Source organism: Oryctolagus cuniculus, chromosome 4, assembly GCF_051225735.1.
Source record: "Oryctolagus cuniculus isolate XC-2025 breed Fujian yellow rabbit chromosome 4, ASM5122573v1, whole genome shotgun sequence".
In the NCBI taxonomy this organism is placed as follows: Eukaryota; Metazoa; Chordata; class Mammalia; order Lagomorpha; family Leporidae; genus Oryctolagus; species Oryctolagus cuniculus.
The window spans coordinates 93,294,673-93,308,776 of record NC_142870.1 but is presented as its reverse complement, the minus strand read 5'-3'; the positions used below and the strand labels follow the sequence as shown (position 1 = coordinate 93,308,776).

Sequence of the window (14,104 nt, the reverse complement as noted above, 5' to 3'; positions counted from 1 at the left end):
TTAAAGGGCTACACATGATGCTATGTGGATACTGCACCCTTCAATCCCTGAACAATGCCATATTAAAATACTAGGCCAGCTTGTTCTCTTTTAATTATTCTTTTCTTTTCTTTTTGGACAGGCAGAGTGGATAGTAACAGAGTAAGAGAGAGAGAGAGAGAGAGAAAGGTCTTCCTTTTTGCCGTTGGTTCACCCTCCAATGGCTGTCACGGCTGTCACGCTGCGGCGGGCGCACCGCACTGATCCGATGGCAGGAGCCAGGTGCTTCTCCTCGTCTCCCATGGGGTGCAGGGCCCAAGCACTTGGGCCATCCTCCACTGCCTTCCTGGGCCACAGCAGAGAGCTGGCCTGGAAGAGGGGCAACCGGGACAGAATCCGGCACCCCGACCGGGACTAGAACCCGGTGTGCCGGCGCCGCTAGGTGGAGGATTAGCCTAGTGAGCTGCGGCGCCGGCAACCAGCTTGTTCTAAATTTAGTTATGACCTTTTCCTTATCTTCTCTCCAGCTAAATCTATCAACTTGTAGCACTGTCTTAGTGTTCTGAAACTCAAGGAAAAACCAAAATCAGATCCATAGTATTTGGAAATTTCCAAGCTGGTCACATCAGGTTTTTAATACATTGGCCCATGGTATTTATGAGGGATTGGTTCCAGGTCACCCAGACATATCTTGGGGTAGGGGCCGGTGTTGTAGCATAGTGGGTAAAGCCACTGCATGAAAAGCCAGCATCCCAATTAGGTGCTGCTTCGAGTCCCAGTTGTTCTACTTCTGATTCAGCTCCCTGCTAACAGCCTGGGAAAAGCAGCAGAAGATGGCCTAAGTGCCTGGGCCCCTGCCACCCACATGAGACCCAGATGAAGTGCCTGCTCCTGGCTTTGACCTGGCTTAGCCCTGGCAATTGTGGTCACTTGGGGAGTGAACCAGTAGATGGAATCTTTCTTTTTTTAAAAAAATTATTTATTTATTTGAAAGTCAGAGTTACACGGAGAGAGAAGGAGAGGCAGAGAGACAGAGATCTTCCATGCACTGGTTCACTCCCCAACTGGCCACAACGGCCAGAGCTTCTTCTGGGTCTCCCACGTGGGTACAGGGGCCCAAGGAGCTGGGCCATTCTTTCCCAGGTCACAGCAGAAAGCTGGATCATAAGAGGAGCAGCTGGGACTCAAACCGGCACCATATGGGATGCTGGCACTGCAGGCAGAGGATTAACATCCTGCGTGATCTTGATATGTGGTCAGGAAGGTCCCCCACAGACAGAAATCTGGCCCCTGCCTAGAGCTCCGTACCACACAACTATACTTCTGAAATCAATCCCTCTAATTGGTCTACTTCCCCAACAAGCCCTGAGTTTGTCTCCACTGTTCCCTTTCTCTGACAAAACCCTTCACCTCCCACTCCTGGGGGCAGGTGCTGTGGCGCTGCGGGTAAAGCCACTGCCTGCAGTGCAGGCATCCCATATGGGTGCTGGTTCAATCCCAGATGCTCCACTTCCAATCCAGCTCTCTGCTATGACCTGGGAAAGCAGAAGATGGCCCAAGTCCTTGGGCCCCTGTATCCGCGTGGGAGACCCAGAAGAAGCTCCTGGCTTCGGATTGGCGCAGCTCCAGCCATTGTGGCCAATTGGGGAGTAAACCAGCAGATGGAAGACCTCTCTCTCTCTGCCTCCTCTTCTCTCTCTGTGTAACTCTTTCAAATAAATAAGATATTTGCCAAGGGATTGATGGATGGATGTTGAAAATTCAAAGAACTCAGACTACAACAGCATCCTGCACAAAACTTCTAGACAAAAGTACTGTGCGATCCTACATACCTTTTGCCACAGCTGCTGGAGCAGAGCTGGGGACGACTGGAGTTGGTGCAGCTATAGGCAGAATGGTAGGTGACTTGTTGGTAGAAAATGACTGAACCACTGAAGGGGAAAAAAAAGGAGGGGGATGTAACAATTAAAGAAATTATTTTTAACGAGGAAAATCTAACTCCCAAGTGACAGCCCTAGATGAGACTGACAGTACCCATACAACCGCAGAGCAGGAACAGAAAGGTTCTTTTTAAAAAACAGATCTGATGCTCTGTGCTGTTAGTCTTAATACTAGGGTAACAGTTGTATCCTGAACTGTGTAAACAGGGAATTGTCACCAAACTAAGAAAATAAAATCCAATGAACCCAAACTCTCATCAGTGCTTAAACTGTTTCCCCTCGACTCAACTTCAGAAATAAGCAGCTATTTAGAAATCAATGGACTGTCTGGCCTTTACTTTCTGCCCTGGAACTGGTAACACAGGGTTCAACATGTCTTAAAGCACCACAGTGCTGAAGGCAGGATTTACAGGTAAGAGCACGCACTAGACAGCATATGGCATTTCCTCCCCAGATGGACCTAGGGACGACCACAGCATGGCAGGCCCGTGGATGAGGACTTACCTTTATTCACAGGCATCAGAATAGTCTGCACGCCTCCAGATGTGTTTACACTGAGTGGTTTGAGCTGGCTAGGAATCGTCAGGACAGCCTGCTGGGGATTGGACTGGCTGGAGTGAATCTTCAACAACCCTAGACGAAGTTGGAAGACAAGACCAAGTTGAAGATCAGATGCTTTCTGAAAGTTTTCTGCCCACTTTGTTACTCATATTTTCTCACAGGCGAAGTTTCTAAACATTGACCTTTTTAATAAATAAAAACCTGGAAGCATGAGGTAACCAGGAGCTATAGATTTCACAATGGATCACTGATGTGACAACATGATTTATTTTTAAAATGTCCTTAGAGGGGCTGGTGTTGTGTTTCGTCAGGTTAAGCTACCATAGTGGATTGCCGGTTTGATTCCTGCAGCTCTGCTTCCAATCTAGCTCCCTTCTACTGTTCCTGGGAAAGCAGCAGAAGATGGCACAGGTAATTGGGCCCCTGCCACCCATTTGGGACACCTGGATGGAGTTCCTGGCTCCTGGCTTTGGCCTGGCCTAGTCCTTTGCCATTGTGGCCATTTGAAAACTATTTCTCTCTGTGTACCATCTCTCTGTTGCTCTGCCTTTCAAATACATAAATCTTGTTTAAAAAGCTAAAATAAACAATATGTAACACTATAAAAAAGTGTTCTAAACCCACAATAATAAAAGTGACACAGAAACTGAGGAAAAAGTAGGACTCAGAGAAAAGAGGAAAACATCACCCAAAGTCCTACTGCAAAGATAATCAATACTAACATTTTGAGATAGTTCTTTTCCATGTGTTTTCTATGACAATTTGTTCTGCACATAGCTGTGATATAGACAAATGATAAAAAATTTTGTATTTTGATATGGAAAACTGTCACTCTACTATTTAAAAATTTATCCTGGCTCCCCACGGCCAGAAGAATACTTCTGAAACTAGCTCAAAGCATTCAGGGCTCATTTTACTCTGGTCCCAACCTGTCTGTACCGCCACAGTGTTGCTACATATCCAACACTTCAAAGTGATTCATATTTTACCTTACAATTTCCTACCTCTGTGTGGTCCTTATACTTCAAACATCAGATGCTCTCTATTCTTTTATATATATATATATATATATATATATATATATATATATATGTATATATATATAAAAAGGGTCAGTCTCTCTCACTTTATTTTAATTCCAAACTTCCATTTGTATTACAAAATTAGTCTAGGCAGAGGGCCAATAACAAAATCACAAAGGGTCCCACTGTGGAAGAGCACATATGATACCAACAATACAAACATGTTAAAACATAACAACTACTAAAACAGCAGGTACCTTGAGGTACTGGAAAGCAATTGGTTCATAAAAAATATTTTCTAGAACACGACTTTTTAAATTTTAAAATTTTATTTAAGTTATTAGAACATGACCTTAAGTAAACAAGATCTTTCCTTGGAACAGGGGAATATTAAATCAGTCAAGTTAGTTAAGTATTTGCTGAGACATGCCTTTATGAAACAGAGCAACTTGGTTTTTTCACATATTAAAAATTCTTTTTATCAGAATATTATATGCTATTCAATTGTACATGAAAGTATAAAAGGCTTAAAAGAATACTGATGTTGCAGGCCTTGATCCATTCATCTCTGTCTTACTGGAGTAGATGAGCCTTTTAAGGCACTTATATTGTCTTTTCTGTATAACCCAGAATTGTTCTCTGTAAAGCAGTATAGTATGATTATATTTTATCTTCTGAGGTTAGCAACTTCCCTCCTTTCATTTGCTTAGTTTTCTTTCTCCCACACAACTTACAGGCTTGGTTTTTTTTTTTTTTAATATTTATTTATTTATTTGAAAGTCAGAGTTAGAGAGAGAGAGAAGGAGGGGAAAAAAAAGAGAGAGAGAGAGAGAGGTCTTCCACTTGCTGGTTCATTCCCCAGTTGGCCAGACGGAGCTGCACCAATCCAAAGCCAGGAGCCAGGAGCTTCTTCCAGGTCTCCCACATGGGTGCAGGGGCCCAAGGACTTGCGCCATCCTCTACTGCTTTCCCAGGCCATAGCAGAAAGCTGGATCGGAAGTGGAGCAGCTGGGACTCGAACCGGCGCCCATATGGGATGCCTGCACAGGCGGCAGCTTTCCCTGCTACGCCACAGCGCTGCCCGCAGGCTTGCTTTAGATAAGGTATCTCTGACCTACTCTGACCTTGCTTTCTAGGCCTGCCACAAAGTTCTTATCGTAAGACTGTCCTTTCTCTGTTACCCTAGGAACTCCCTTTACCTTCCTTCTACATCGAATCTTCTGCTTGCTTTCTTTTTTCTTGAGTTACACTTCTTTACTTTTTGTAACACATACAATTCAGTAGTATCTTTGGATAGGGTGCACAGGAAACACATCTGAAACTCTGCCCGTCAAAAAAATCTTTCTATCCTCACTCAGTAATGATTTCCCTGACTGAAGAATTCTAACTTGAAAGTGTGAAAAGGGCTGGTGATGTGGCATAGTGGGTTAAGGCTCTGCCTGAGACACCATCATCCCATATGGGCGCCAGTCCGAGTCCTGGCTGCTCCACTTCGAATACAGCTCTCTGCCAATGTGCCTGGGAAAACAGCGGAAGATAGTCCAAGTGCTTGGGCCCCTGCACCCACGTGGGAAGCCCAGAAGCAGTTCCTGGCTCCTGACTTCTGGATTCTGCCTGGCGCAGACCCAGCTGTTGTGACCATCTGGGGAGTGAACCAATGGATAGATCTCTCTCTGCCTCTGCCTCTTCCTTTCTGTAACTCGGCCTTTCAATTAAATAAATAAATCTTGAAAAAAAAAAAAAAGTAAGAAAGTTGTCACTCTCGTGGTTAATCCTAATAAAAATTACATAAAGCTGGGAGGATATGAAGGGCTCTCACGCATGACTGCCTGACAGTGACTATCACAAATGACTCCGGCAGAATCGCATGCTTGCAGAAAGGCCTTTTTTTTTTTTTTTTTTTTTTTAAATATAAAAAGCATCTCTACACTGACATCTGCCCAGCAACTGTCTGTTCAACTAGAACTACTGTCACCCTGGTTATTAATCATTGTGGGCAAAGATTACTGCTTCACAATATCTGATGTAAGCCTGGGTCTGCCTTTAAAAATCTCCCCTTGGGGCTGGTGTAGCACGCAGCAGGTTAAACTGCTCCTTGTGACACGGCATCCTGGAATCCTGGAATGCCAGTTTGAATCTTGGCTGTTCCATTTTCAATCCAGCTCCCTGTTAATGCACCTGAGAAGGCAATGGGTGTTGGCCCAAGTACTTGGGCCCCTGTGTCCCATGGGGAGACCAGAAGGGAGTTCGTGGTTTCTGGCTATGGCCTGACTGTTAGGACCATTTGGGGAGTGAACCAGCAGATGGAAGATCTCTCTGTCTCTCTCCGTCACTTTGCCTTTCAAATAATCTTAAAACATAAAACAACACAAACTTCCCCTTGCCTCAAGCTCTCTGAATACCCTGCAGTTCACTACAGCCTGTGAACTCCCACTGCAGTATTTTACCATTCAGTATGCTCTGTAGATTTGCTGATTGCTTTTCTAGAATGATAAAAGTGTTCCTCCCCCAAAAAACAGTGTGCTTAGCTTCTTGCACTGCTACTGAAAAGTTCAAAGATAATGTAATTTCTGGAAATTTCTCTTTCTGACAGCGTTTAAGAGCTCTTGTCCCTAGTGACGTGATTTCCTGAACAAATAGCACCTGGAGGTAGGTCGTTTCCATTCGCTGTGTTTGGATACTATTTTTTAAATGTGGAAGTTCATGCCCTGAAATCTGGGAAGTTTTTTGTTTCTATTTCTTGGATCTTTTCTTCTCACTATGTTCTGCTTCCTTTCAGTCTGCTGGAAGTTTCCTGACACATCACTGAGTTTCTTTTGTAGTCTACTCCAAGCTTCCACTTGGCACCCCACAGTTTGTATCCATGGATGCCATTCCTTTTCAAAGCAAAACATGCTACTCCATAGCTTAAACCCTACACTGGCTCCCCTGCCCAGCCCTAGAAAAAGTTGAGTTCTTAAAATCACCTATAAAGGCCTACACATTCTGCCTCATCTGTTTTCTCTCTCCCTTGCTCACTCTGTTTCCATCACAATGATGACCCTATTTCAAAGTTTATAATTGCACAAAAAATTTTTTAAAGTGCTGGTAATCAGTAGGAAATAGCTTAATTCTTTTATGAAATTATATAGAAAGCTTCATCAACAGCATTTTAGGAAACCAGAACTGACAGCAAGGAAATTTCATTTAAATTGCATTAAAAATTTGATCAAAAAAAAGCAGCAGGGGAAGGCACTCAATAATTACAATAACAATTCCTCATGTCTCTACAATTACTACTCAAGGCCTAACAAAAGGCCGCCAACAAAACATTCAGTAGAAACAAGACCTCCCTGTACTAGAAAATGGGAGATGGGAATGACGGCAAAAATATAATTAGCCTTAATCTTCCGTTCTCCATCCAGAAAGCACACAAGATACAAGGGCTGTTTTGGAGCCATGTACAGAATGTAGTGATAACAACATCCATGGTCTCTCAAAGAAAGATATATGTACGTGTGTGTGTGTGTGTGTGTGTGTCTTTCTCTTAGTGATACTCAGTTTTTTTTGTAGACCAGTGCCAGCTGGTGAACTGGTTGTTATCAATCTGCAACAAGATAACACAGAAATTAAGAATGTTTAGAAAACTATGGAACAGTGTGACATTGCTGTGACACTTCTGCAGTATTTGACAGAAGTATCTGTCTATACTGAATTGTAGAAAAACAAAACCATATATATTATATCAGTCCCCCTCATATCTGGGACAACATGATGTAATCCAACACATCAGTATTTCTGTGGCGAAACTACAGAAATATTTATATTAGGTGGTATAAATAAGCTGTTGTGTGCTAAAATTAGTTATGGAATATAAAACTTTCGGTTTTCACAGTGTTTTGAATTTTAGAATTGCAAATAAGGATTAAGGAGCAACAAAAGAATGATGACATTGACAAGATTATGGCAGCATTTATTTATACAATGGCCTTTATATGCCAGCCAGTGTTCTATACATCTGTATGCTGAAACCTTTCAACTTTATGAGGGCAATACGACAATTATCAACTTCATTTTATAGGCAGGAAACTGAAGCAAGTAACTTCAACCAGGGCAATCTGGCCTCAAGACTTATGCTATTATTCAAAGAAGTAACAGGGATACTTTTATGGGGGCATTTAGTGTGGGAGCAAAGCTATCACATGAGGGTACTTCAAAAAGTTCATGAAAAATGTAATTAAAACATACATCCCATCTTGGCTATGCTCCCAATTCCAGCTTGCTGCTAATGTGTACCCAGGAAGATAGTTGTGATGGCTTGGGTAGTAGTGTCCCTGCCACTCATATGGGAGACCTGCATTTTTGGGCTCTGGCCACCAGCCTGGGGCCATTATGATCTGGGGAGTTAACCAGCAGATGGGAGTATTCTCTCCAACTGTCTATTTCTCAAAACAAACAAACAAAAAAATGATTTCAAAATCCATGAACCTTTTATTTTTAGATAAAGATTTATTTATTTGAAAGGCAGAGAGTTACAGAGAGGCAGAGGCAAAGAGACAGAGAGAGAAGTCTTCCATCTGCTGGTTTACTCCCCAAATGGCCACAATGGCCAGAGCTGGGCTGATCCAAAGCCAGGAGCTTCCTCCATGTCTCCCACGCAGGTTCAGGAACCCAAAGACTTAGGCCATTTTCTATTGCTTTCCCAGGCCATAGCAGAGAGCTGGATCAGAAGTGGAGCAGCTGGGACTTGAACCGGCACCCACATGGAATGCTGGCACTGCAGGCAGTGGCTTTACCTGCTATGCCACAGTACCGGCCCCTGAACTTATCCTTTAATTCCATTTTCATGACCTCTTTTTTTTTTTTTTTTTTTTTTTTTGACAGGCAGAGTGGACAGTGAGAGAGAGACAGAGAGAAAGGTCTTCCTTTGCCATTGGTTTACCCTCCAATGGCCACCTCAGCCGGCACACTGCAGCCGGCACACCGCGCTGATCCGAAGGCAGGAGCCAGGTGCTTCTCCTGGTCTCCCATGGGGTGCAGGGCCCAAGCACTTGGACCATCCTCCACTGCACTCCTGGGCCACAGCAGAGAGCTGGCCTGGAAGAGGGGCAACCGGGACAGAATCCGGCGCCCCAACCGGGACTAGAACCCGGTGTGCTGGCGCTGCAAGGCGGAGGATTAGCCTAGTGAGCCACGGCACCGGCCCTCATGACCTCTTTGAAGTGCCTGCCATGTGTATCTTGCCGGACCAAGGATATCACTCTCTAACACTACCGTGTTAAAAACCATGACTTGGGACAGGCAGTGTAGTGTATTAGGCTAAACCTCTGCCTGCAGCACCAGCATCCCATACAGGCGCCAGTTCATGTCCTCGCTGCTCCTCTTCTGATCCAGCTCTCTGCTTATGGCCTGGGAAGATAGCCCAACTGCTTGGGCCTCTGCAACCATGTGGGAGACCAGAAGAAGCTCCTGGCTTTGGACTGGGATAGCTCCTGCCATTGCAGCCATTTGGGGAGTCAAACAGTGGATGGAAGATCTGTCTGTCTGTCTCTGCCTCTCCTTGTAACTCTGCCTCTCAAATAAATAAATAAAATCTTCAAAAAAAAAAAAAAAAAATCATGACTTGAGCAAGGGGCCGGTCTCAAGGCACAGTGTAAGGTTAGCCACTGCTTACAATGTTGGCATCCCGTATCACAGCATCAGTTCAAGTTCTAGCTGCTCTACTTCCTATCCAGCTCTCTGCTAACGTGCCTGGGAAGGCAGCAGAAAATGGCCCCAGTACTTGAGCTGCTGCTAGCCTTTTGGGAGATCAGGATGGAGTTCCTGGCTCCTGGCTTCTGCCTGGCCCAGCCCTGTGGAGACAATGGATGGAAGATTTCTGTCCCTCCCAGTCTGTTGCTCTGGCTTTCAAATAAACAAATAAATCTTTTCTAAAAAGATCATGATTTGGAGTCATCAAGGTTCATGTATATCTTTTGAAAGCAAAGAAACATATGGTATGTTTTATGAATTCCATTCAAAACTGTTAAGGAAGAAGGGGAAGGGAAGGGAAGGGAAGATAGAAGAAACGGAGGGAGGGAGGAAGGAAGGAAAGGAGGGAGTTGTTTGTTTCCTATGGAGAACAGACTCTCATCTGTCCACAAATTATGACAACAGCAATAGGGTGCCAGTGGCCACAGTTTATTGTATCACTGAAAAATTACTAACAATTAAAAAAATTATTTATTTGAAAGGCAGAGAGACAGACACACACAGAGATTTTTCATACACCGGTTCACTCCCCTAATGCCTGAAGCAGCAGAGATTGGGCCAGGCCAAACCCAGAACCTGGGAACTCATTCTGGGGATCCTATATGGGTTGCAGGGACTCAAATACTTGAGCTGTCACCTGCTGCCTCCCAGGGTGCACATTTGCAGGAAGCTGAAGTCAGAAGCAGAGGAGCGGTGACTCCAACCCAAGCACCCTGGTATTGGATACAAGCATCCCAAGCAGCATCTTGACTGATATGCAGAACGCCTGCCTCTGAGAAATAACTTTTAAATGATAAATTTGAGGTCTCCAGCTTAAAACTTTATATAGATTATAAATAACAATTTGAGGCTAGTGCTGTGGCACAGGGGTTAAGCCACTATCTGCAGTGCCGGCATTTCATATGGGTGTCATCTTAAGTCCCAGCTGCTCCACTTCCCATCTAGCTTACTGCTAAGGGGCTTGGGAAAGCAGCAGAGGATGGGCCAAGTGCTTGGGCCCCTGTATCCACTTGGGAGACCCAGAAAAAGCTCCTGGTTCCTGGCTTTGGCCTGGCCGTTGCAGCCACCTAGGGAGTGAATCACAAGAAGATCTCTCTCTTGTTTCTCCCTCCTCTCTGTAATTCTTTCAAATAAATAAATGAATCTTTTAAACAACAATAATTTACCTAAAAAGCAGCTTTATGAAAAAATGTTGCTAAATTATTTGTTAATAATTTATTATACCAAATATTATGTAATATCCTTCAAAAATACTCTAGCTCAAAGAGAAAAAGAGAGAAAAATAATATCATGATACAACTGACCCGATACTGTGGCTTTCCCAGAGATGGGGTTTGGTGTAGACACCAGGGATGTGGCACTGACGACGGTGGGGGTGGTAGCCTTGCAGGTTCCCACAGTCGCCTGGCTCACACACACCTGCTGCTGCCCAGATGTTTTCATTACAGAACTGATAGAAGCTGACGAACCTGGAGCTGTTCCTTCCGCCTGCTCACCCACGAGGCCACAAATAAAGACAGTAAGAAAGCAGTGTAATGTAATTAGAACAATGACTCCCACATAGCACTCAGTAATATTACCTATTAGTTGTTATTATCTATCTACTAAATGTCATACCATTTAAAAATGACTGTGGTTTCTGTACTTTTAGATTTTATGAACTAGGAAAGTTTAAAAATTTACATACAAAGAAATATTCATAAGGTAACCAATTAAAAAAAATTCACCACCTATTGTCTCACTTTATAAAAGGCTGTGTCAACACTAAAAAAGAAGGAAGACAGATTCTCTGAACGTAAAAATGAGATAAAATGGGCTGTACTGAGAACTCACATAAATGTTTTAAGTCTGTCACTTCATTCAACAAACATCTACCACATGGCAGGCATAGTCTGGAATGCTAGGGCTCAGAGACAAAAGCCATCGAGGAGGAAACAGTCCCCAAAATGTGCAGCTGAGAACAAAGTCACTGCTTCTGTCTCTAGATGGGAACGGAGGGCACAGGGAAGAGCTTCAGAATCTTCCAGAGAAAGAGAGAAATATTAAGAGTGTTTCTTGGCAGAGAGGGTACAGAGAGCCAGAAGGGCGTGGAAAAATCATTGTGTTCAAGGATTTGCAAAGTATATGACTAGTGACCAAAGCAGTTAGGAAATGAAGCTTCAGAAATAAGCAAAGTCAGATCATAAAATTCCCTGAGCTCCAAGATGACCCAGAGGGGAAATAACCTTCAACAAATGCTGCTGGACCAACTGGTTACATACATAATCAGTGTGGCCTCCAACTTATATCATGAGCAAAAATTAATGAAAAATGAACCAAAGCCCTACATGTAAGATATAAAACTATACAAATCTCAGAAGAAAATGTAGGCTTAAATGTTATAATCTTGTATTCTTAGATACCACACCATGAGAACAATAAAAGAAAAAGAAGTAAATTGGACTTCATTAAAATTAAAACTTTTGGGGCCAGCGCTGTGGTGTAATGGGCTAAGCCTCTGCCTGCAGTGCTGGCATCCCATATGAGTACTGGTTTGTGTTCTGGCTGCTGCTCTTCTGATCCAGCTCTCTGTTTATGGCCTGGGAAAGCAGTGGAAGACAGCCAAGTGCTTGGGCTCCTACTTGGGAGACTTGAAGAGCTCCTGGCTCCTGGCTCCTGGCTTCAGATTGGTCCAGCTTCAGCCATTGTGGTTTGGGGAGTGAATCAGTGGATGGAAGACCTTTGTCTCTGCCTCTCTCTCTGTCTGTAACTCTGCTTCTCAAATAAATAAAATCTTTAAAAAAAAAAAAAAAAACAAAACCCCTTTTGTGTTTCGGGGCCAGCACTTTGGCACAATGGGTTACGTGCCATCTACAATTCAAGTCCTGGCTGTTCCACTTCCGATCCTGCTCCCTGCTAATGTGCCTAGAAAGCAGCTGAAGATATGTTGGGCCCCTGCACACATGTGGAAGACCCAGATGAAGCTATGGGGCCTGGCTTCTGGCTTTGGCCTGGCCCAGCCCTGGCCATTACAGCCATTTTGAGAGTGAACCAGTGGATACAAACAAAATCTTTCTCTCTGTCTTTCCCTCTCTCTCTGTAACTCCTTCAAAAAAACAAAACCAAACTTCTGTGTTTCAAAGGATACCATCAAAAAAAGTGAAATGACAACTCACAGTAGGAGAAAATTTTTACAAACTGCTATAAGATCTCCTATAATTCAATAATAAAGAGTCCAGTGAAAATGGGCAAAGGATCTGAATGGACGTTTCTTCAAAGATATGCAAATGGACCATAAGGACATGGAAAGATGCTCAGTATCATCAGCTGTTAGGGAACTGCAAACCAAAACCACAAAGAGAGGGCGGGCATCTGGCACAGTAGTTAAGATGCTGCCTGGATTCCTGTGCCTGGTCTGGTATCAGTTCTTCTGCTTCTGATCTAGTTCCCTGCTAACGTGCATACTAGGAAACTCAAGTTATTTGGGTCTCTGCTATCCATGCTGGAGACCCGGATTGAGTTCTGAGCTCCTGGCTTCAACACAGCCCACATCTTGCTTGGATGGAAGATCAAATAAAACTTTAAAAGTGAAAGTAAAGATTAAAGGAAAAGAGAAACCACAAACATAAAAAAGAAAACTACATTAAAAAATGAGACCACAATCCATAAATTCAGAAAATATGCCACACATTTAACAATGATTCCTTAAAACAAACAACACCTATAACAAGATACCACTGCATATCCAGAAGGAGGGAGGGAAGTTTGTACATGGCTGATGGAAATCTAAACTGTGCAGTCATTTGGGATGAGTTTGGTAGTTCCTCAAATGCTAAACAAAGAGTTACCATACGATTCAGAAACTTCATTCTTAGGTATACAGCCAAGTGAAATGAAAACATATGTTTATACAAAGACTTGTATATACATATTCCTAGAAGCATTATTCATAAACCAAAAAGTAGAAAATAACCTAGATGTCTATCAACTAATAAATGGATAAACAAACTGTGGTATATCTATAAATCCAACTAACATTCAGTTGTAAAAAGGACTGGCATTATTAACGATTGTTACAACATGGACAAAACCTTGAAAATGTAATTTGAAGAAAAAGAAATCAGACATAAAAGGCTACTGCTGCATATTTATATGAAATGTTCAGAATAAGCAAATTCACAAAGAAAGATGAGTGGTTGCCTATGGCTGACAGAAGAGATAACTGGGGAATGACTGCTAACAGGTATGGGGTCTCTAGATGATGATAATGATAGCTGCGCCACTCTGTGAATATAATACAAACCACTGAAGTGTACATTATAAAATGGTGGATTTTACACTATGTGAATTTTCCAATTTTTAAAAAGGAGCAACATTTCAGTTTTTTTAAAAAGGCCTTCTTTATAGCAGGTACTTTCATGTTTCGTGATGATTTTCAACAGTTATGTAAAACTTGCCTGCTGTGCAGGACCATTTGCTGACAGGGCCATGGCTGGGGAGGCAGCAGCTGTGATGACTCCTCCTGCTACTCTGAGCATCGTGGTTCCAGGCTTGGAGAGTTGTGAGGCAGCGGGCACAGACTTCAAGGTACTATCAGATATTTTCATTAGAGATGCCTGTCCCCCAGGAGCTGCCTGCAGAAACAAAACGGATAGAAGTTAATTAACAGGCATAATTTATTCCTCATCTACATTGAAGTTATGTCCCCAAAACCAGAGGTTATCCAAGAAATTTTTATTAATAAAAACTATATGAGGTGTTAGGCATTTATGCACCTTTCTAACCAGCTCTAAATTCCATGATCTTTAACCTACTCATGTTCCTTTACCCCCAATACTCATACAGAGCAAGTATCTGAACGCACTGAAAATTACTACTTGGCAGCAGGGTCTT

At 43.1% G+C, this 14,104-nt stretch overlaps 1 protein-coding gene across 6 annotated transcripts in view; it reads right to left on the bottom strand.

Annotated features, from left to right (window-relative positions):
• YEATS2 (YEATS domain containing 2) overlaps positions 1-14,104 on the bottom strand; it is a 120,662-nt gene that overhangs the window by 10,537 nt on the left and 96,021 nt on the right. For 4 of the 6 annotated variants that reach the window (XM_070072402.2, XM_070072401.2, XM_008266625.5 and 1 more), the window contains 4 exons: positions 13,669-13,845; positions 10,537-10,720; positions 2,424-2,552; positions 1,812-1,910 (listed from right to left, as the gene is read on the bottom strand). In XM_070072402.2, coding sequence (XP_069928503.1) covers positions 1,812-1,910; positions 2,424-2,552; positions 10,537-10,720; positions 13,669-13,845 — 589 coding nt within the window. The remainder of the gene's footprint in view (positions 1-1,811; positions 1,911-2,423; positions 2,553-10,536; positions 10,721-13,668; positions 13,846-14,104) is intronic. The other 2 variants (XR_016233195.1, XR_016233194.1) reach the window with 1 other exon arrangement.